Raw genomic sequence first — 24728 nt, 5'->3', positions numbered from 1 at the left:
CCTTTCTGCTCTGTTGGTTTCCAATCTCTACCTTCTGCTGAAGAAGGTGATAATCAAACTCATATTCAGCATCATTGGCTGCTATCACTTGGAAATCCTACCTAAGAATTGTTTTTTCCGTTAAAAGTTCTAATAATCATTTGAACCTTTCCAGTAAAGGATCATGATCATCAAGATTCAGGAACACGGATTGACATACAATTACTATCAAGTTAATTTATATTTGAGCAGCATTAAGATGGCGCTTGGGTGGGAATTCCATTAGTTTATGCTGCAGCTTATGGCTAAGTGTTAAACGAGTCACGTCCAGCAAATGGACAACAGAAAGTGATGTGGAGCCACATAATGCCCTGGAAAGCAAACACCTTCCCCTTTGGAACTAATCGTTTTTCGTTGTTGAGATTGAATAATAGCAGAAAGCTCTCTCGTGCGGTATAAGTAATCTAATCATCATTCTTCATGGCCTTCGTAATACAGGTTTGAACAGTTCTTTAAGAAATTTAGTTAAGCATTCAATTTTTTTGAAGGTTGACTTTTCCATTAAACTGTAATAATTATCCTTAATTAATAATCAAAAAATTAGTAATCGCTGATTTTCTCGGCTGATGATGGTGGTCGGTGAATGTTTAAGGGCCGTAATTGTAGACCATATATAAATATAGATCTAGAAATCAAGATTGACCAATTCCTTCAGTCAACTCTTTCTAGCAGCTTCCATGCAATACCTTAGGACACCAAGTTTTGGTATATTTTTGCCAGTAAGTTGCTATCAAGACAAGGGATAAAGAGGGTCCTACTCTTAGGTGGCATGAATTTTCCTTCGCACAATTGTCCGAACAACAATTTGTCATCATCGTGCACGTATCTATGCGTGGTAAGGATTGAAGATAACGAAGAACAGTAAAAGCCCGCGTGCCAAATTATTGAATGCTTGAAAAGTAAGCCGCCTAGTCAAGGATGATGTTCTAAAAGGGATGCTATCTCTCACTATAAATATATGGTTTCATGAGCTCAGATTGGAGTTAAGGATTCAACAGCTTTTTTTTTTTTGTCAAGATCAACTATTGGATCATCGTGTGTATACTTAGAGCAAAAGAAATATGATGATGGAAAGCAGCTTAGGGGACGTGTTATTGAAGGTGGCGATGTTTGTTATAGTCCAAGGATTGGTCTATCTCATCCTTTCAAAATCATCCAATATTTTCTCCAAGACAAATGATAAGAGATCATCTAGCTTCAAGACAGCTCGCTCTGTTAGCATTCGAAGGATTCTTGCTGCTCTACAAGACTTACCTGCTGGTGGTGAGTTGTCTCCAGCTTCTTCCAAGAGCACGCAGGTGCAATCCCCTACCGTTGAGAAGTCTGAAGATCGAAGGTGATGTATAGCTAACTGATCATGGCTAGCCAGCTCCGCGCTCGCGCGCGCACAGTGGGTTTTGATCAAAATATAGATGTTGTGACTGCATAAAGCTAGAAGTGATTTAATTAGTTGGACAAAATTGTGTTTAAGATATAGTATGTATGAGCGGATTTGAGTGATTCTTTAATTTTTTGGTTCATTTTTCAGTATTGTATTGATGTTCATATCTGAAGTTGAAATTAATTAGTTAATTTGGTAAATAATATATAGTTTAAGCTATTCTTTTGTTATCTAGCTATTGATTTGATGATTGAGGAGTATGTTTAGTATTAAAGAGGAGTTGGTAGAGTAAAAAATGAATAAAAGTTTTCGTTTAATAGCGTTACCAACCGTGCGGTTGACAACTAATGAAGCCTAAATGGAATATATCAAAAGCGAGATATTAGGGAAAGTTGATTGAATTAATACCTTTTACCTAGCTAGATAGATATTTTTCATTAACGCTACTGCATTTAATAGTTCTATCCATGGAATATTTTTTCGGTATCTACTCTATTATTTTATCGACTTGAATTTTACAGATTGATTTATGGATAAAAAACATCCATTAGTAAACCTCTCATTGGTATTTTTTTTTTGTCGGTATTTCTATTAATAAAATAAAAAAAACTTAATGGTTTTACAAACAAAAAATGTGCTAAAATTTTTTTACCAGCTGAAATATACCAATAGAATAATTATGTCGGTGATTGACAGTGGCATTTGGAGTAATTTGTTTTCCATCCCTCTATAAAATACCGACGGAATAATTTTATCGGTGATGTAACACTTGAAGTGACATATGTAGTAAATTTTTTCCAACTCTTTGGAATATACCGATGGATTGCGTCTGCTAGTATCTCTGTTCGTAATAATTAAAAAATATATATTTTCAAAAAATCTATTGAACAAAAAAGTAAAAAAATTAAATTTTATAAAATTCAAGTATGTCAAAATAAATTATCTTAATATAAAAGCCAAATATTCATTACAAATTTATATGTTCAAATAAAATTAAACTTGAACAAAGATGGTGCTAGAGGAGGAGGCTAGTTATTCCGAGGACCATAGGGCTAAAAAAGGGGCGCACACATACCACTTATTTATGATCTCATATCCATGATCACTTGGCAGAATTCTTCATAATCCGCAGAGATTTTTTCATATTTTTTCATTGAGATGGGCTGTATGTTCTTGTAAGGCCGCAAACTCCTAAGACTGGGTGCTCAACATCAATTGTGAGCTCTTAATAGTTAAGACACTACGGGCCATTTGCAAGTTCTCAGCTGTAGTGTTGAAGAGTTTGTACACCCGATTTTTATTGAAACCATTAGATGATCCTACCTCCATTTACAAATCTGAATCAAAATCCGGGTGGGTCGAAGGTTGTCCTCGTATCTCTCCCTCAACTGGTTGTTATATGTCCCTTTAAAATTAAAAAAAAAAATGAGATCATGAAATTCAATTCAAGAAAATAATAACTTCCAAAAGAAAATGGTTGAACGAACATACCTCAAAGTATTGAGCGCGGTTGTTGATGAACTGTTGCACCTCTTTTTGGTGATCTTCACTCCGCATGTGCATCTCAACAAAAAGCTTTATTGGCCTTGGATCACGTCTAAGAGCCATAGCTTGTAATAAAAAAAAAATTACAAGTTAAATATATTAAAATTAATTTTATCATCCACTTCGCGTGCGAAATAAATGGAACAAAGCCACTGGTGTGCGTGGTAACTGAATCATGAATTTGTCGGCTTCGGTTCTCCGCACTGAAATGTGAGTGTCATGTGAAATGCTTAGACATCATGTGCAAAATCTATTATGCCTATATATTCTCTGAGATGTATGGCGACCTGAAATCCTTCAAACTGCCACATCATTCTAGCTTGGTAGAGCGTTTTCTCTAGCATATTTTTTAGATTTTTTTTCAACTCATACCAAAAATCATGCAACCTACATGATACAAACATATTATATATAAGTTTATGACAAATGAAATTTTAATATTTAAAATTAAAAAAATATCATATTGTTTCTGATGTTAGCTAGTTACAATGTGATTCTTCCAAACCCTCTTCACAACATTATCATTTGCTCTATCCTACACAAATTTAGCCTTGCATTAAATATTTATAAAAAATAAATCAATAATTTCAATAAAGTAAAGGAATAAACATAAAAAATAGTTAAAATTTTAAGTTAAGTTAACCTTAAATCTTGTAAACCATGCATTGACATGAGGTTTCAAATCAAGATGCTTAACATCCATACTCTATTGAAACAATAGAATTTCCATCGATGATTTAAACGCTGATGTTATTACTCGGGTAACATCAATGTTTGTGAACCTGAAAATCGATAAATTTAATGAAATATTATTTGTTCATAAATTGTTAAATACAAACTAACTCAAAATAAAACAAACTTACATTAAAAGGTCTTCCTTCCAATGCGCTTCGTACTTGTGGGTAAATAGATCCCATTGTGAAGGAACACTAGCACCTCTACGTTGTGGAACCACACTCGAAGAAGCAACTTCTTAAGTCGACGTAGGTGCCTCTTCTTGGTCGGCACCTAATGACAAGTTGTTGTCATCATCGCTATTAGAAGAACTAACTACGATCATGTGCTTATGACATGCAGTTGATTTTTCCTTATGCATCTACACAAATTCGATGAATATTTGCATAATCAATTTTGATTTTTTTAAAAAAATCAGCAGCTTCTCCTGTATGCTAGAAACTACCTAGAATTTTCAATCCTGTAAATATACAACATATGACAAACCAGTTGATTTTATTTTATTTTTACCAACAATTTTATATTATTTAATTTCATCTTCTTTTCAACGTGATAATGTTTTTAATCCTAAATTGACAAGAATTTTTTGTAATTAAATTCAATCCTATAAATTCAATTGATATTTATACTACAAATTTGACAATAACAATTAAAATTCAACAAAACAATAAAATATTATTGCAATGTAGACAATAAAATAGATAAAAAAAAAATACAAAAACAAATATAAGCTTTAGGAATGAAAAATTCTTACCTTAATGGTGTGCTTACTTTCATAGTTTATCTACAAAAACAAAAATACATTGTTAACAAATCGAAGAAAAAAAAGAAAAATATGAAGAAAATGCGTCAAAAGATTCACCACATATACTTGTTAATTGTGTTGAGAGAAAAAAACCCTTAAATTCTACTATGTGGGACTACAATTGAGGACAAGATTGGAAGATGAGAGGATTTGAGAGGGTGAGAATGATTGTGAGAATGAGAGAAAAACATGAAGTTCTGGTGTTCTTATTGGGTTTTATACTACATTTTATCAAGGGAATTATCGATGGAATATTAAATATTATTATTTTAAATTATTTTGTTAGTGATTCCCTCTATAACTTCACCTTGAATTTTTCATTTCGCACTAAAATTTTCAAAAAACCCTCTAGATATTTTGAGGTTTGTTTGCGATTCTGTTGGTAAAATTATAAATAGTACACAATCAGATATGCATTAATTACAAGTGCTTTGGAATTCACTGTCCATTGATAATTTTCTTGGGAAATTGCCACTTACTCAGTGGACTTTAATTAACATCACCAACATGAAAAGGGGAACAATTCCCTTCGCATCCAGAATACAATGTCAGGGGGAGGGGAACAGTTCCCTTCGCCTCTTAAATACACCGACAAAAATAAACCATTGGTGTTTTGCAGAGTGAGCAGTGTTAGGGGGAAGGGAATAGTTTCCCTTTGCCTTAGAAATACACCTATGAACACGAACCATCAGTATTTCCATTGATGTTTTACACAATGAATGGCTATTTGTATTCCTTATCTATCCATCATGCATATACTTAGATTGAAAGTTGCACGCACAATACAATAACACAAGTTCACATAACAATTATAAAGTAAATAATAAACACTTCTTTGTTGAGAATTTTCTCAATAACTATTACATTATAGTTTATGGCATAACACTTTCTTGTTTTGATAGTTAATTAGAATTGTCTTCTTCTTCTTCTTCTTCTTCTTCTTCTTTAATTGACTCTTCGTCAACTCCATTGCAATCTTCTATATTGATAACATTGCTATCATCATCTTTATCAACTTGAGCTTATCCACTAAAGTTCAGAACAACATTCAACTCTTCAACGTCAACATCAACAAAAACATTATCAAAGACGTGAAAATTTAAATTTTATTCTAAGTCAATCGATTGAGCAACTTGATATGGTTCAATTAACTCACTAACTTGAAAGACATCATCTTTTATATTTGAGCCATCATTCTCATCTTAAACTTCAACACGACCTCTAGGTTTGGTTTTCAATATCGATAACCAATCAACTTTTCAATGATCATTTCTAAAGAAAAGGGTGTATGTGTAATAAACTTATTAGCATTGCTTGGCGAAAACAAATATATTGTTGATTTGTGGAGTCTTACTTTTGAGTTAATTTTGACCAAACTATGATGGGGATATCCTCTGATTTCTCTATCAATGGTGTCATACCAATAACATTTAAATAAAAAGATTCTATTATGCTCGCTATGATATTGCAATTCAATTACCTCTTCTAATTTCCTATAATAGTCAACTTCAAACTTACTAGAAGTTGATCCCTTAACATAAACAGGGTTTATGTCATTTTCTTAAGCTCCAACCCTGTTTCTCACAAGAGGGATAAGCATGTTGAGTTAGATTATCATTTTCTTCGCGAACTTGTTCTTACCGACAAGCTTTGCACATAATATGTTCCTTCTCTCTTACAAGTTATTGATATCTTCACCATAAGTGTGCCTAAAGCTCTCTTTTAATTTTTCCGTTCCAAGTTTCACATCAGTCCCAACCTGACGATCAGCTTGCAAGGGGGTTTGAAGATCATCAGCCTTAATCACAACATGATCATAACTCATTCCTTCGGTTTCTCTTCCTCACAATTATGTAATAATGTTACTTTTCTTTACCATGTAATACGTTACACGTTAGCTTCAGTTTCCATGTAATACGTTACACATTAAATTGTATATAAATACAAGAACACTCACCACCATCAAAATATGGCAGTTTCCAAATATTCTCATGGTATCAGAACTACTATTGGATTCACATCCCACGATCCTAATGGCCTCTACCTCATCTGATTCTTCTCCCACCCTTCTTCCTTTCAATACCATGATTCACATGGTTACAATTAAGCTCTCCTCCTCCAATTACCTTCTATGGAAGAGTCAGCTTCTTCCTCTTCTTGAAAGCCAAGACTTATTGGGTCATGTGGATGGCACCCTTGGGTCGTCACCACAATTTGATCCTCCTACCTCTCAGACACCAAACAGCAGTCATCTAGCACGGAAAGCAATTGATCAGCGTCTCCTTAGCCTTCTCCTCTCCTCTCTCACAGAGGAGGCAATGGCTGAAGCCATCGGCCTCTCCACCTCCCGTGAGGTCTGGACCGCCCTTGAAAGCACCTTCAGCCACTGCTCCAAGGCTTGTGAGATTCCTCTCAAAGATGACCTTCAATTGATGAAGCATGGCACCCGTCCAGTCACTGTTTATGCCCGTGCATTCAACGTTTTATGTGACCAACTTAATGCAATCAGTCGCCCAGTTGATGAAATTGACAAAGTTCACTGGTTTCTTCGTGGTCTCGAGCTAGATTTCTCCACTTTCTCAACTGCCCATATGGCACAAACTTTTCTCCCCTATTTCACTGATCTTGTCTCTAAAGCTGAGTTTTGAAATTTTTCAAAAATCTCTGGAGACTTCAACGCCTCCAGTTACAGGATTCATTGCCAACAAAAGTTCTTCTCATTGTGGAAACAACTCCTTTCGCCAATAGAAGCTCTTCTCATCATGATTTATTTGGCATATAAATACGTAAACATGGATACACACAACAACCAAAAGGATGAAAATTCTCATAATTAGGAGGAGAACCATATAGAAGTTTAAAGGGGGACTTACCTTCGAGAAGCGGTGCGGGCAATCGGTTGATGATGTAGGCTGCAGTGTTAAAGGCATCAACCCAGAAGTGAGGAGAAGTGTGAGAATGGAAAAGAAGGGCCAAACCAGTTTCAGTCACATGACGATGTTTTCTTTCACCGCGACCATTTTGGGCAAGATAGCTGATGATGGATACCCGAGGTACAAAAGTGAGTTTTAAAGCAATTGCTTGTAAATTCTGCACCACCGTCACTTTGAAAAATTTTGATGCGAGAAGAATATTTATTTTCAACAAATTTTTGAAATTGAATAAAGGTATCATAAAAGTCAGATTTCAATTTCAAAGGATAAAGCCAAGTAAAACGAGAATAATCATCAATAAACAAAACATAATAGTTATGGCCTAAATTATATTTTACAGGTGAAGGACCCCATATGTCACAGTGAATGAGATCTTACACATTTGATGACTTGTGTTCATTACGAGTATAAGGCAAGCGATGATTTTTAGCAAGTTGACATGTATCACATAATTTAGGAGATGGCAATAAAGAGGTGAGATGAAGTTATCCTTTTTTATTTAATAAAGCGAGAATATAATGATTCATATGTCCAAGGCATGCATGCCATAAATCATATGAAGCATGAAAAGATTTATTTTTAAGGACAAAAATAAATGCAGAATTGCCGCACTCTAGCATATATAAGCCTCCATCACATTTACCAGTTGCCACCACCTTTCTCGTTAGGCAATTTTGAACAGTGAAAAAATTATTAGCAAAGGTAACTGATAAAGGAAAATCATTTGTGAGTTTACTGATGGACAAAAGATTTTTAGTAAAGTGAGGAACAACTAAAACATCTAATAATTTAAGATCTGGGGAGGGAGAAATATTGCCTCTGTGTGTAATGGGTAGAGACGCACCATTCCCAATAATTACACATTCGTTACCCGTGTAAGTTGCAGACTGCTCCAATGTGGAATTATCTGGAGTCATGTGAGCTGAAGCCCCTGTATCCAAGAGTTAATCAAATTCAGCAAGATAGGCTATGGCTTCATGCCGATCATAGCGCTACTTGCAGCGATCGGCATAGTGTCGTTCCAGTTGGCAAATCTGGCAGCATGGTGGATGACGACCTTAGTTGGTGTGAGTACGGCTCTGTCCAGAATGGGAAGAGTTGCTACTAGACCCGTATTCACGACCATGATTTTGGCGAAAGGAGCTACTTCCACGATGAGAAAAGCTTCTGTTGGCAGTGAATGCTATAACTAGAGGCGTTGAAGTCTCTAGAGATTTTTGAAAAATTTCAAAACTCTCAGCTTTAGAGACAAGATCAGTGAAACAGGAGAGAAAAGTTTGTGACATATGGGCAGTTGAGAAAGTGGAGAAATCTGGCCCAGGACCACGAAGAAACTGATGAACTTTGTCGGTTTTATCAACTGGGCGACTGATTGCATTAAGCTGGTCACATAAGACTTTGAATGCACAGACATAGACAGTGAACGGACAGGTGCCACGCTTCATCAATTGAAAGTCATCTTTGAGACAAATCTTACGAGCCTTGGAGAGGTGGCTGAAGGTGCTTTCAAGGGCGGTCCAGACCTCCAACCTTGTTTCTCATAAGAGGGCTAAACATGTTGAGTTAAATTATCATTTTCTTCACGAACTTGTTCTTGCTGACAAGCTTCGTACACAATATGTTCCTTCTCACTTACAAGTTGCTGATATCTTCACCAAAAGTGTGCCTAAAGCTCTCTTTCAATTTTTCCGTTCCAAGCTTCACATCAGTCCCAACCCGACGATCAGCTTGCGGGGGGTGTTGAAGATCATCAGCCTTAATCACAACATAATCATAACTCATTCCTTCCGTTTCTTTTCCTCACAATTATGTAATAATGTTACTTTCCTTTCCTATGTAATAAATTACACATTAGCTTCAGTTTCCATATAATACGTTACACATTAAGCTGTATATAAATACAAGAACAATCACCACCATCAAAGTGTGGCAGTTTCCAAATATTCTCAAACACCACCATTATATGTCTTTGTACCCTACTCATATTTTTCAGTAAGAAACACATATCCATTGATAAAAATACCCGTTGTAGCAATTCACCTTTCTTTCAGGACCCAGACTTATTAAAGATAATGTAGCACTAACATTCATTCCTAGTTGATAAGCCTTGTACATCAAGTACAACAATAAATAGTAAACAAGAATTCTGCAATAAAATTAAGTATCCCGATAAATAATGAGTTTGTGATAGTATTTACATGTATCTGAACCACGTGGTAAATTATTCATCTTGTAAATGAAAGATTTGGAATTTGATCAGCTGTGAGTTATTAGACATTAAATATTGACAATGTTGCCAACGATCAAGGTATTCAACAATGTATGAGTTCATGATATTACAAGAGATAACCAATCCATTTATAATAAAGTTTAAGTAGTATATATACTTACTAAATAAAAGGTCTAGTTCATCGCAGTTAAATAATATATAATTATGTGTTTGCCTGAATTTTATTTTAGACAAATATCTTCTGCTGACAATATTTTTTAGTGCAAGTTGTCCATGATTGAAGAATATTGACAAGTTCTCACTCGAAGACACTTCACCACTATCATCATGCCTTGAAACACGGTTGATTCATGTTCTTAAATGAGGCTTGAAATAGAATGAGATAAATATTTAGATATCCTCAACAATATAGACCTTACATATCGAAGCCTCAATATATGCCTTGTATTTAACCTATTTTTAAGGTAGAACAAGTTCTGCAAGTAATTAAATAAATGTTTTAAATAAAAAAAATATACATAATTAAGAACAAACACTTTTATTCTTAAAATTTAAAGCTTATTCTCTCATTTATCTCAATGCCTTAGTAAAAATCATTGACTTTACTATCGAAGTATCTAATTAAATCCCACAAAAGGACTATTTTATAGGTATTAAGTTCCTATCACCAATCATCAACTTTCAAAATTCTAGAGAAAAAAAAATATTGACATGAAAGTATGATCACCCTCTATCTAAACACTTAAAAACTATTATTTCTCTATGCATAATGAATTTTTGGACATAGTGATTAACAAAATTTTAGAAAATCTAGAAATTAATTGATATTAATTTTCTAAGATTTTTTACAAGTATATATAAAAACTCCAACTTGTAAAGTCAAACTCCTTTTCGAAAAATCTAAAGCCAATCTATTGGGAGTTGTTAAACTAAAAGGACAAACTTTTATATATATATATATATATATATATATATATATATATATATATATATGTGATCTTTGTATTTGTGGGTTTGATAAATAAATCAAATAAAAACTGTGTTGGTTTTTTGAACTTATCACTTCAAGCATAATTTAATTTAATTTAACATCAAAACACTATAATAAGATATAGAACCATATAATTTAATCAAATCGTGCATCATATTCTCCATTAGGAGTCACAATTCACAAGTTGCTTGCTTGAGGGTCAAATAATTTAGAAGTCCAAAACGCGTGTCTTAATTTTCCCAATCTTGCTAGCTAGTTCTGGCCCTTGTTTAATTTCTCAATAAGAACACATGATCAAGGCATTAAATAAGACTGTATACTTTTTATATTAATTAAATTATTGAAGCTTTACTGAAATGGCAATCATATAAAACAGAAAAATATATAATAATTGAGTCATACTTGATTTTTCTACGTTCATCCAATTTTTCATGGGCTGTACCATAAGAAAACTAGTGCTTGATTAAAATTAATCGCGTTCATTGGCTATTGAAGTGAAGGAAACTGTTCAAACAACAACATTTTCCATCAACATACATTGAATTACACCTCTTTCAAATAATTAAATATATTTTTTTAAAATTATTCAAATGATCACGCTCATACAAAGGCAGCGAAAGTCTAGCAATTTATCTGGACTACTCGACCTTAACGTGTGGTTTCATGTGAGCTTAAACTTGTAAAGTCAAATTTCTTAAAATTTGGAAAATCACTCTAACAAGATATCCAGTGGGTGGAGGAAATTCACTGCTGATATGTACTCCTCCCGACCTAGTATCATACAGCCAAATAGAGGCCTTAGGTCTCGTATATTTACATATATTCAAACCCATAATTATCATGCTTGATCTCTTCAAATATGAATTTTAATTTAATAATTTAGTACAACATGAAAGGTAGTTGATAGGCTTTTTTACCTTCTCTCTCTCTCTCTCTCTCTCTCTCTCTCTCTCTCTCTCTCTCTATATATATATATATATATATATATATATATATATCAATGGGCCTTTTAATATAAAAATAAATCTGTGGATCAAGCCCTAAAAATACACAGAGGTACGTATAACTTATTTTTGTTGGAAGAAATCCGTGGATCAAGCCTCAAAATACCTAGAGGTACATACAATATACTGTTGTTGGAATAAATGCCATGTGTTTTCTTATTCCAAAAGGGACTATCGTGATGCCATAGCAATAAGTGCATGTGCCTAATTGAAATCCAATCCATAGCAGAAGGGATAGAAGAGACAGTGAGGAAAGGCAAGAAAAAGAAACATAGGTTTTCTGTGACAAAATCTTTGTGTCAGCCATTGATCTCTTCTCTGGAGGATCATGCAAGCTAAGCTATGAACATGCATGCGGGTTTAGCAATGAACGGGTCTTGTGGGTGTCTCTGTCTCTGATTTGATTTGATTTTCAGTACAGATCACAAACTCTTGCAATTGCAAGGTCTCTCTGCTGCCACCTTCACGTGCACATCCACCAGAAACCATCGAACGGTTACTTCATCCATAACTTTGTACACTAGAGAATCTCACCTCACTAGCTTGTAGTACTCTTACCCTAATTTGACAAGTTTTTTCTTTTATATTTAGTGTTACTAATTGTAATTTATTAATTTTATTTAAACTCCTTCCTTCCACATTTCGTGCCTTAATTGTTTGTTTGATTGGTGATATAATGCAGATCTTTTTAAATTATATTTAAGTGAGTAAGCATTAATTTGATTTTTTACAATATTTTTTTAATAATTTTAATATTTTCATACTATTTAAAAAATAATAATTTCATTATGGTTTTGATGGGTTTTTTTAACCCATATACATTAATCTCGATTATATCATCACATTATTATGATCAATTTTCCCAAGGTTTAGTGATCAATTGTTTCCAAGTCCTTATTACTAAGGTGTTTTTAGGTCTCCATAACCATTTTCTTTAGATCATGTGATTACTTTTCTCTATATTTCTTCATAAAATATTAACAAAAATCTCTTATGAATTCATAAAAAATGACAAATATTTTAAGCCATGTAACTTTTCTTGCAAGCATGGCAAAGATATTATAAGTATTTTCTCCCCTCTTTAGCTTATTAAAGTATTCTAAACATGTATATTTACAAGACTTAGGAGGAGGAGAGAATGATAATACATAAGAAAATGAGTTTGGTTTGGTTGGGCAAGCTCCAATTGAGCTCTACTAGATTTATCTTGGTTGAGACCTAACTGAGCTCTATGAGGCTCGATCTCCACAAGACTGAACACGGGTTGGTTTTTCTAGCCTATGCTAATTTTAAAACCCAACAAACTCATCATATTTTTTCTCTCCTCCCTTTCTCTCTCTTCTCTTACCACCTATACAAGCTACAACTTTAACTAAATATCGTCTTTCATAGTAAGCTGCTCTATTTTGTAGTTAAAAAAAAGTATTTTATCTCAATAATACTAAGACACTAAGTTAATTTTTTCATTGAGAACACAAATCTTTTTTTTGCATGGAAAATATATATTTTTCATCTTTTTTACTTTTATATATGCTTGTCATTTAAGCATTTAAAATTCAAATACTAACTTAAGTATCAAAATATCCCTTGTTCCACTATGAACTTGTTTTGTAAGTAAATTAAATTCTAAATCTAGAACTCATCATTTAGAAAAACTCCATTTCTATGAAGTTTTTCTATGACTTCATCTAACCTCAAAACTATATAAAACTACAAAACAAAAATGAATGTAATTAAGAAACTGTACATGAGTTCTTGTTGCTAGCATTATAGAATTTAATTAGAAGTTCCTTATATAAGATTGGATAAACTCCACAAGCTATATATTTAAAATTCATGATGAAATTGAGCTGACCATGTCCCTTTTCTTTTCATACCAAATAATAATTAAAGACCCTCCAAAACTTCTTGGGCTGTTATAAGAGGGGACTTGAGATAATGTATATTATCCGGTTTACGTACATACACATACTATATACGTATTTTTCAGCTAATTGGCTTCAAGCAGGCAAAGGCAAATTGAAGCCACTTGCCATCTGGTTTGTTTCATTGACTCTTATAATTCTATACAGCATGCTCGATCGATCGATCGATCTCCTTGTATCCAAAGCCAGTTTCCAAAAGACAGCCTTAATGATCATTAATTAATTATCAAACACCCCTTTTTTAATCAAGTCAATTGCCCGACTTCCCTTCTATTTAAGCCTACATTTATTCCTTGCCCCAAAACAAAGGCAGATTGATATCATCTCAACCTAGCTAAGTACTTCAAGCTCTCTCCTTTCTTCTCCTACCCTTCTTTCTTGCTATATAGCACCTGTATTTAGACATGGAAGGTATAGTTAGGCCGCACTCATGTGACCCTAAATCATCACCTCCTTCTAAGCTAGGCATTCACAGAGATTCACATGTAATATCAAAGTTGATCAAGCCCAAAGTTCGCGTGATTCACATATTTGCACCAGAGATTATAAAGACTGATGTTGCAGATTTTAGAGAGCTTGTTCAAAGACTCACTGGCCAACCTTGTGAAAGTAAAGGCATGATCAAGAAGAAAGCAGGTAGCAGTAGTACTGCAGACAAGGGAAAGAAGAACACTGCAGGTTCCTCAATATGGAAGTCAAACAAGAAATCCATGCGTCAGTTGCCAGAGCTGGGGTTGCCTAGTTTGATTAGAGCAGAAAAACTTAAGGTGGAGGCAGAAGCAAATAAAATGTGGGGAGGTGAGTGTTCTTCAAGTAACTGTAATTTCCTTGATGGGTTTGAAGATTTGAATGGTTTTATACATGATTTGAGTGACAACTTTCCTTTGACAACAACTAATTCACAATCTTCTCATGAAATGGATGTTTATGAAGACATACATACACCTTTCTTGGCAAAAGGTGGATTAGTTTAATTTAAAGGCCATGGCAGGGTTTGGCTTTTGGTTCTTTATCAATTTTGTCAGTCGATGACTTTCTCTCACAAGACAAATTGAGATAAAGGGTAAGCTTTGTTTGATGGGTTTGCAGATTTGGATGTGCAGCTGATTGATTTTGTCATATGAGGCATGCATGAGCTAGATAGATGAGCTTCCTCGATCTTCTTTCGTGGACATGGTTAATTTATGGTTTCTTCATGGTCTTGTTTCCACTGATTTGCCTCGTGAGACAGGTCTCTTATCTCTCAATCTATGGAGGATTGACTTCCAGAACTGGGTTTGTTTTGGGTTTTCTTCTTCTTCTTCTTCTTTTGGCTTTCTTTCCTTTGTTTTGTTGACTTTATGATCGACCTGATCTCCACCAAAGTAAATATTTCAATGTACATATATTTTGCCGACTTTTTAATGTCATGATTGTGCTGAGCAACTGGTGTTGGAAATTACATGCTTTCCTTTTCATTTTTCCGCAGACTATTCTCCAATTTCTTCTTTTTTGCCTTGAGTTCGGGAAACACATTGTGGACCAGCAATATTCATCCCCTCACAAAATATTATAATATATAATATTATATGTTTTTATAGATTTTATTTTGATTTTCAAGGTTTTATTATATGCAATTTAATTTTAATTGAAGGTGAATGCTTAGTTAAGGGTGAAATTGAGAGGAAAAAAAAAAACCGAATTGACACATATGCCAAACATTGTTAGCTTTCAAAAGATTGCATGAAAAATCCACTAAGTCCTTGATATTTAAAACTAACATAATATATACCATTTAGATTCCCTTAATTTTTCATAAAATCAATTTTCACACAAGTTCATTTATGTTATTTGTCAGTTCCTAATTAGAAAGAAAAGAAAGAGGGTTGCTGAATTCCAATGAGAAGAGACAAATTCACCAGTAGCTCTATTTCTGGCCACCAAAATGGGTTTTCTTGGTGTCTACAAGCTCCCTATGATGAGAGAAACTTCATGATAGTTTATTGGTGCCTCGAAGTTTCATAAAAAAAAATAGATATAAGCTAAGAAAATCAAAACTAAAAGGTATGATTTTAGAATTATGAACCTTTTTTTGGGTGTTTGGAATTAATAGAATAGTTTGTAAGTGTTATAAGGGTGTTGGTAATGTGTTTTTAAGTTGAAATAGCTTGAAAATTAAGTTTTTTAGGCAAAAGACAAGCTGCCCCGATTTTCAACCACCATATTGGGGGCGGAATCTAGGCTCGCAAGCGACACATTGTCTTCCTTGGCGGGTAACGTGTCGCATGCTTATGTTTTTTCAAAAAAATAGATAGCCCGCCCCAATATAAAATAAAAAAATTAAAAATAAATATAGGTTCGCCAGCGCTCCTAGACTCTTCATTTCAATGGCTCAAACTCCCTAGTTTATGGGCTCGTGAGTTTGGGTCCTTTTGGCTCTATTTTTTTTTTTTAACATTAAATATAATATTAAAAAAAAAATATTGAACCCGATTGAATTCATAATTCAAGTTATGGGTTTAACAAATTAAGCCACAACAACTAGGCAATTATTTTTTCTAAAATTATTTTTTTTACTCTTATCTTTTTTAAAAGTAATTTTAAAATTTATGTTTCAATTAATATCCCTCATCAATGATTTTGTTTTTTTACTTATTTAACCTTTATATATATATGTTTTTATATAATGAACTTTATTTTTTGAAATTAACAAATTTTATTTTCAGATAATATTTTTAATATATGTAGCTTTGCATCAATTTAAAGTATATGTCTATTTTTATTATTGTTTGATTGAATAAAAAAATTATTTTAATAAATAAATTTAGCAAACACAATCAGGTAAATATTCAATCTTGTAAGATTAAATATTTTAATCAACACTTCTCTCTCAATTTTTTTTTTAATTTTTTTCCTAGTTATTGTTTATGTTTTTTTTTATTAACACATATAGTTCTCAATTTATTTGATTATATGTATTATGCATAAACTTTTTTATTTTCACTCAGAATGTTTTTAACTGCAAAAATATATTGAAAAAGTCTATATAAAAAATTTTTGATTAAGGAAACAATATTTAACTCCTAGCTAAGCATATATGTGTTGTAATGTTGAGCATTTAATTTAATTAAGGTTGCCTTAACGAAGAGACAATAAAATCATGGTAGTAAAAACCGTATTGGATGGTTTGATTTGTTAAACTCGAGACTCCAAGCTTGACTCAAATTGGGTTATTAGTTGAATAAGTTAAGGTTTTAATTTGATAAGTCATTTTGACCCCATTAAAAAAAATTAGCAGAGAATTGTGTTTTATTGATTAAAAGGAGATTTTGTTCAGTCTTTTTGGGAGAAAGTTTGAGAGAATATGATAATATTTAAGGATTGAAGTTGTAAGGCGGGCTTGATTCATGGGCTTTACAAAGAATGATACATGTTTTTTTATGTTTTTCAATAATTTTAATATGATAATATTAGAAATAAATAAATAAATATTATTAATTAAAAAACAATCTTGAAAATTCTCATCCCCTCATTTCCTGGAAAGAGCCAATTCTAGACAAAACACAAAGTCAACACCTACCTTTGTCAACTTTCTCGAAGCAGCAGCTGATTGGGTAGCTTCAACGTTTCTCTAATATAATACCAAACCTCTACAAATTGCAAGATTAGATGGACATACTTTTATAAGTAATGTGGGATGCATGCCTCAATATCTCTTGACCCTTCCATTTATTATGAAATCTTATACCATACTCAATTTAAATTATTATTTTTTTAATGTTATTAAATATCATGTGGAGAAGACAATCAAAGACCAGAAAGTCTGGTTCAAGTGGGGCAAGTTCCCATCCACCTTCCCCCTTGAAACTCATGATTCAATCAGCTCATTATACTGTCTCTCTTTCTTGTTTGTGTAGAAATGACACAGAAGAAACGATGTGAAAAGAAGAAGAGTAGAAGGAAACTGGTTCAAGCCATGCTGAGAACAATGATCTCATGTCATCCATTGACTTGAACCTTTGATGAGAAGATGGAAGTTGTAAAATCCCTGCAATATTTGACGAACACTAATGAATTATCTTCCGGGATGCAATATTATTATCCTTTACACATTACAGAAAGAGGAGGGTCAATTGTTATAGATGCAAATTGCTTGGAACTGATTGAAAGCGAGAGCTTAGCTTCAAATGCGCACACAAAAACTGGGCAAACAATCTCAACATGCAATTCCTGGAAATTGCGAATGGAAGCAGTAGAATCAATGGCTTATATCATGCTTGATTAAATAACAAAGTCTTTCTGTTTTTGTTACATTGTGGTCCAGTAAGACATTACATCTATATTGTTCTCTGTATAAGTAAAATAATCCATGGCTTGCTCACTGAATCAGGGCTTGTACTTCATTTAAGTTAAGGCTAATCATCATGGAAGGCACAAGACTGGTAAGAACTTTAAGACATATTTGTCACAACACTAGGTTTTTCACGCCTTGCCCATTGATTTCGGGTTGGGGCTTGTGATAGCTCATGAGAAGTAATCAGCACTGTGTTTTTCAACTCAATGCAGTGAGATCAACTGAACGAGAGAATGAAAAGAGTTGTTTCTGCACTGCATCACCTCATCAAACCTGAAAGGAATTCCAAATGTTTTTTAAAATTGACAATCCATTATAGCTTCGAATTGAGTGTTCAAGGTGGACTTTTAGAAGGGCAATCAGTTGTCATACTTTTCGCAGCATCTTCATAAGCTAAAGCAGTCCTAAGTCATTAAGACAGGATAAATGGAAACATAAATGATACATGTTTAATCTCATTTAAGCACATATGTTTCACTGCCTTGAGTAACTAAACTAACCAGAGAAAGTGCTTCTACTACGAGTCTGACCGGAAAGAGAACTGGGTGACAGGTAATGTCTTGATGGATTGAGGGCATTTAAGTTAGGGCTTGTAAGATTCACATGCTGTACAAGTGTGAGAGTACCTTGTCAACTCTGAAGGTGGTAAAAACCCAAGGGAAGTTACAGAGTTGCAAAAGCTCAAGTGAGCTGGCTAAGATTTTCGTAAAAGTTTTCCAACTAGTTGAAAGGACACTGTCATGGTGAAATCCCATTCGAAGCTGCAAGAGCAGACTAGGTACTTAGTTTTTTCCAGAACTACCAAATCTTGTACTATATTAAGATTGTACTGCACTCTCATGCTTAGGATCTTACCTGTAAGTAGTTTTTGAGTTGTGAGTATTTGCATTTGTGAGAGCACCTATTCACCTCCCTCACAAGGTGATACCCAAACCTAATATTCTTTCAAGTAATTAAAACCCATAAGTAATTTTTTGAGGTGAATCGAGGCTTTGAGAAAAATTATATTTGGCAAAGCAAAGATTTTAAAACAAAACAAGTAAATTTGTGAGCAATGGAGTTAGACAGAGCTGACTAAATAATGCAGGAATTCCATCTCAATGAATGCTAAACAGGAACGAACAAAAGAAAATTCAACATTAGAACTCAGAAGAGGAGTCAGTGGACATACCAAGCCTTAACCGCCTATATGTATCATTGGTCTATTCGCTGTTTTTGCAATGTCAAACATTCCAGCATGTGAAGCTTTTTTCCTCTTGACCTGAAGCAAACAAGAAAACCTCAATGAGACAAACAGTGAAAGCTTGAGAACAAATCATGTTTATTTTTTACCTAAACATTTCTAGAATCTCTTAGTTTAAACATGAGTTAGGCTAAATTGGTAAAATTTTAATCTCTAATGAAGAAAGACACTTTTTTCATTAGAATTAAGGCATGCATTCATTTAAAGTATTATTTTTTCTATTTCCAGTGATATTCTTTAAAATTTGTACATAAAAGACAAGTTGCTAAAAATAAAAAAAAATTCATGTGCACGAGGTCCAAATACAATGCCCAAAATGGCATGACCCTGGACCAGGGAAGCAACTGCAACCATAACTTAGAACAGCGCAAGGAATTTTCTTCCCAATGATGATCTACTCTATCTATTTATTTTATTAAAACATCAATAAGAAACTGGAGTTTTGACAATTGTGCCTCTCTGACTGCTGCAGAAAGCTGACAAGACTATAAATTGCATACCGCTGCCCCAATTATTTCCCTCAGCTCATGTTCTTCAGCACCTTCACGAAGGGGATCTCTTAGGCTAACCTGCAAAGACAAAACAATATAAGGAATCATAAAAAAATATTGTAATATCTACTAGACAGGACAAGGCTAAAGGATTTGGAACCAAAAAGTGCCATCAAACAATATATGGGACATTCCCAGGTACTTTCAGCCAACAATACAGACCCAGATATAGTACAAAAAATAACTCGGAGAGAGAGAATGAAGCACTGCAAGATATCAAATTCACTATCAAAATCCTAGTTTGATCATGTGTAGAGCATACAAGTCAAATGTTGTTTGAAAGGATTCCATCTTGCCTTGGGTAATACTCGGGTCTTAGGTTTTGACTAGTTTTTGAACCCACCAGAACTTTGCATGAGATTCAGTGCATATTTCCTTTCAAAGTTTGTATGAACCTCAAGGATGCAAGATTTCATAGATGGAGTTTACATCTTCCAGGTTTTTCCGTTCTTCTTCTTCTTCTTTTTTGACTATTTAGTATTATAGCACAGTTCCAATCTCATACAAAATGCTCTCTAGCCAAACTGTTTTGCCTGCTTTTATATCATTCAATTGAGACTTCAAGATTAAAATAGTCAAATAATTTTAGGATGAACTGAATTCAATGTAATAGTAGCAACAACCTCAATAAAAGAAAGAGGATGTTGAACAAGCAAGTGGGATAGAAGAGCTAAATTTTTCTTTTTGATGGGTACCAGAATAAAAGAAAAGGAGAAGATCCTTAATACAAAGAGTTGTTCCAAGCACTCCAACTCAATTGGTGCCACATTAGTCAAATTGAAGAAAATATTGTGTACACTAGAGTAAAGCAGCTAAATGTGCCTCTGTATGACACACAGACTGTATGATCATTACAAGTAAACCAGATGTGAGTATAACCTCATCTAAAAGAGAATGCTGTGATGGATCTGAGGTAGCTGAAGGAGGAAAAAGAAATATAAAATTTTCAACTTTAGATAACAGCAGTCAAGACTTAAATCTAAAGCAAGTTTATTTGGAATAATCTGCAACACCACAAAGAATTTGGAAGATTCAGGTTAAGACAAAACAAGATTAAAAATGACCCATGAAATAGGCTCTGATGAAACATGGCATACTGTATTTTAGTGGCAACAGAGATGGTATCTTTAGAAAATCCCTAAAGCTAAATTATACTCTACCTAAGTAGCTAAACTTGTAAATAAAAATCCCACCTACTCAGCTAAATGTGGAAACTACGAGAAAAAGAAGCTTATATTCTTTCTATCTGGTACTGGCAAGTCAAACTAATAGAGAGTCTGTTTATAAATTTGCGTTATGCATTCCAAATTCAATGAGCGTGTGAATCAGTTTTTATGCCAAACAATGCATAAGGAAAATAAAGAATCAAGCAGAACCATACTGAAAAGTTAACCAGCTTAGGCAAACATACTAAACGCCACACAGAGAGGAAGATGAAGTAATAGAAATTATACGATCAGGTTCTATAACTTGAATAGAAGTTGATCAATAATCACTATAGCAGGGAATGAGATGGTCACCTCTGAAGGACCAAAGAGGCATACTTTAAAGTTTCCATCAGCTAAAAGTCGCAATCTATTGCAACCAGCACAGAAATGCTCAGTCATTGAGGTGATAAAAGAAACCATACCAAGATGCCCATCTATCCTGAAGTTCTTGGCCGTATCAGCAGGGTGATCCTGCAGCCTCTTTAGGCCAGGAAACTGTTTTCTCTGTTCAATTAAAAGAAGTTAACAAAAGAATCCATAAGGGCACGCTAAAAAATTTCCTCAAGACCTGTCAGAGTTCTACCTTACCACTCTATGCAGCATTTCCATGTAAGGAACTAGTTTCTTGACATTCCAAACATTTCCATCAAAAGGCATGAACTCAATGAACCGAACATTAATTGGTTTGTTATGTGTCAACTCCACAAAATCACAAATCTCATCATCATTAAACCCGCGCATCACCACACAATTCACCTAATTGAAAATAACAAAGAGGGGAAAAGAAAAAAAAAACTTTTAGTTTAGAGTCAGTGAAAGCCCTAAAATTAGTAAATAAATAAATATGAAGCTAAAAGTGAACCTATCATTGCACCAGCAAATCACTGGTTAGTGGATCAAATATAGAAAGAGCGTAATTGAGAGAGAAAGCAAGGATGAACAGAATTGCATAGAGCACACATACTTTTACTGGATTGTACCCACAGTCAATAGCAGCGTTAATTGAATCCATAACTCTTTCATGCCCTTTCCGCCTAGTCAAAAATTCAAATTTTGCAGGGACTAATGTGTCTAAGCTGATATTTACAGAAGTAAGTCCACATTCTTTCAGCTTTGGAAGTTTTCTCGCAAGAGTGATTCCATTGGTTGTCATGGCCAAGGTCTTTAGTCCTTTCAAGTTAGACAGCTGTAAGCATATGTCTTCAATATCTTTTCTAATGGTTGGCTCGCCACCAGTCAAACGAATTTTATCTACTCCAGAGCTCACAAAGAGATTTGCCAAATGAACAATCTCATCCTGTGAGAGCAATTGAGGACTAGGAGTGAGCTCCACGCCCTCGGCTGGCATACAGTACTGACAACGTAGATTGCAACGTTCTGTCAAGGAGATCCTCAAGTAAGTGTGCATCCTCCCAAATGAATCAATTAACATGTCAGAAGCGAGATTTGTGCTCTGTGGATCTTCTGGCAACTTAGCACAGTAAGTTGCATATGCCTTTGGCAAGGAGCCATTAAGATGGCCGCTAAAAAAACCTTGGCATTTTCTGTTTCTGGATGCATAATAGGATTCAGCCTCACAGCCAACCTACAAGCGAATTCTGAACATCATCACCATTTCAAACTTGCACATTAACTTGACTAGCAATCAAAATATTAAAAAGCATCAAGAATGCTCATTGTCTAATCTAAAAACATCCAAGTACAACACAAGCACATAATTGATCGATTTAAACTCTTGAAATGATAGAGATTAAGGCAGAAGACGAAACCCAGTTATGTGAAACTAGAAAGATAAAAACAGAGTATTGGACATTTATCAAATAATTCAACTTCGAAAACAGACCACTAAAGGTGATCAGATAACAGTACCACTAAAGTATTATCTAGCTTGACATGAAAACAGACCATCCTAAAGCCAAATCTCCAAAGGTTTACAATTTCAAGAGGACACCATGATGAAAAGGTTGCTACAGAAAGAAACACTTTCTTACTATTGTTCCCCTTGATAGCTACAGGGCAATGAGTTTTCCGTGTGCATTATGAATGACAAAAAATTGAAGATGACAGACAATTGAAGATGTTTTCCTAGAACAGACAAACGGAATGATCAAAAAATTGAAAAACAAAATAATGGGCTTCACTAAGTGGGCATGAAATAAAACAAAGACAATTTCAACTCATCTAACAATGGTTATCTACAGGCAGGCTGCAGCAAGGAGCTACTTTTGGACATTGCTCCAAAGTATCAATTAGTCCCAAGGACACAACACAGATAAACTGAAAATCATCCAAAAAAAAATGTAAATTAAACAAAAATACGTTGCTACTTGTATATCCAATTATGCAGAATCTTAATGAAAAAATTACGGTGAGAAAAAAAGAGAGTGAGAGAGAGAGAGAGAGAATAGAATTGATACCATGGAGAAACTGAAATTCTTCAAACCCAAGTGCCAATTAATAAACTTTGAAGCATACCGCCTCATCATAGCTTAGCTGATAATTCAAGAGACAAGGTTGAAGTTAAAAAAAGATATGCCTACGTAAAGAGGCACTAAGAAATTAAACACTCTCGTTAAAACATATAGAGAGAAGAAAAGAAAAAACAGCATTGATTGGTAGATTGATACCTCGTAGAAATGGGTTTTCTTGTGTTTTCCCGAAAAGTGGAACGAGAGACAGAGAATGAGAAGATGGAGATGATGACGAGAAGATGGCTGAGACTGACCTTTCATTTAGTCCAAACTCTAATGTTTTTTTCTACGAACAGCATCAGTCAGCACGATTATTTTTATCCCTTCTTTTTTTAATCATTGTTATTGTTTTTTGAGTCGGCAAATTACAGTCGTCAAACATGACTAGGCTTTCGCATGTTTAGCCCGTTGTTTTTTAAAGATTTTTAAATTTTAAAATATATTAAAATAATCTAAAAATAAAAAAAATATTAATTTTAAAAAATGAAAATAAAATTTAAATTTTTTAAAATATTTTTAAAACGCAAAATCAAACAAGTTTTTATCTAAAAATACTTAAAAATTCGCTACTCGAATTAATTAAAGTGATGAAGATTTTGATCCATGAAATCCATTTGATCACGTTAGGTTTTATAACCCAAGTTACTTGATATATTCGGTTAGCAGAAATTGGGGGTTTTTGTTGCAGTTAAATAGGAATATGTCATATACAAACTATATAAAAAGTTTTAATATATTTTTTTATGAATTAATAAAATATTATTATATCCAAGATAAGATGTAATCACATCAAATCAATATAATAGTTAAAATAAATTAAAATATTTTATCCTATCATTATAATAAGCTTTTTACATGATATTTTTTAGACCTAGTTCTATGGAGATTGCATTGTTGGTCTATTCCCTACGTGGATTTTCTTTTGAAGATTATGTTTGATTCTATTTTATTATTTTTATTGGTTATTTTAAATATCATGATTTTTAAATAAAATAAGATTGTAGGATTTGAGTGTTAATTTTATTTTAAACAATGCCTTGTCTTTTATGCTTGATTTTTTTATACTTACGCCTGTAATGATCATTACGTAGGTTACACAACTAAAAACGTGTTTGGCAGTGTGGTAGCGGTTACTTTTCAAATAGTTTTTCGTGCCGAAATACATGCAAATGATGTTTTTTCATTTTTTTAAAAAATTATTTTTGACATCAGCACATCAAAACGATCCAAAAAGTACAAACTGCACTCAATTTTAGCAAAAAAAAAAATTCAAAATTTGATGAAACGCAGGTACAAATGCAATGCCAAACGGTGTCTAAATCAATTCAAATCTA

At 33.6% G+C, this 24728-nt stretch overlaps 3 protein-coding genes across 7 annotated transcripts; 2 read left to right on the top strand and 1 right to left on the bottom strand.

The window, feature by feature from the left end:
• Positions 1-982: 982 nt before the first annotated feature.
• Positions 983-1639, top strand: LOC118053780 (uncharacterized). Its single transcript, XM_035065154.2, has one exon. It carries the CDS (start codon positions 1101-1103, stop codon positions 1377-1379), a length of 279 nt encoding a protein of 92 aa, XP_034921045.1. The 5' UTR covers positions 983-1100; the 3' UTR covers positions 1380-1639.
• A 12200-nt stretch (positions 1640-13839) lies between these two features.
• Positions 13840-15084, top strand: LOC118053781 (uncharacterized). Its single transcript, XM_035065155.2, has 2 exons — positions 13840-14386; positions 14678-15084. Exons 1-2 carry the CDS (start codon positions 13993-13995, stop codon positions 14710-14712), a joined length of 429 nt encoding a protein of 142 aa, XP_034921046.1. The 5' UTR covers positions 13840-13992; the 3' UTR covers positions 14713-15084.
• Positions 15085-17820: 2736 nt separating this feature from the next.
• LOC118053782 (GTP 3',8-cyclase, mitochondrial) lies at positions 17821-23693 on the bottom strand. Of its 5 annotated transcripts, none has more exons than XR_004688433.2 (10): positions 23551-23693; positions 23341-23416; positions 21888-22508; positions 21512-21679; positions 21236-21427; positions 19665-19733; positions 19093-19182; positions 18777-18863; positions 18548-18682; positions 17821-18194 (listed from the first exon to the last, which is right to left on the bottom strand). XR_004688433.2 is itself a non-coding variant. In XM_035065156.2 (8 exons), the coding sequence occupies exons 2-7, from the start codon at positions 23407-23409 to the stop codon at positions 19099-19101; spliced, it is 1203 nt and encodes a 400-aa protein (XP_034921047.1). In that variant the 5' UTR covers positions 23410-23416; positions 23551-23693; the 3' UTR covers positions 17821-18194; positions 19093-19098. The 5 variants fall into 5 exon arrangements, 1 of the variants encoding a protein (XP_034921047.1); XR_004688434.2 differs by having other exon boundaries at positions 18777-18855; XR_004688435.2 differs by lacking the exon at positions 18548-18682.
• Between the last annotated feature and the right edge of the window lie 1035 nt (positions 23694-24728).

This window comes from Populus alba, chromosome 9, assembly GCF_005239225.2.
Source record: "Populus alba chromosome 9, ASM523922v2, whole genome shotgun sequence".
Classification (NCBI taxonomy): Eukaryota; Viridiplantae; Streptophyta; class Magnoliopsida; order Malpighiales; family Salicaceae; genus Populus; species Populus alba.
Note: the sequence above shows the minus strand (reverse complement) of the source record. Positions and strands in the feature narration are given on the sequence as shown.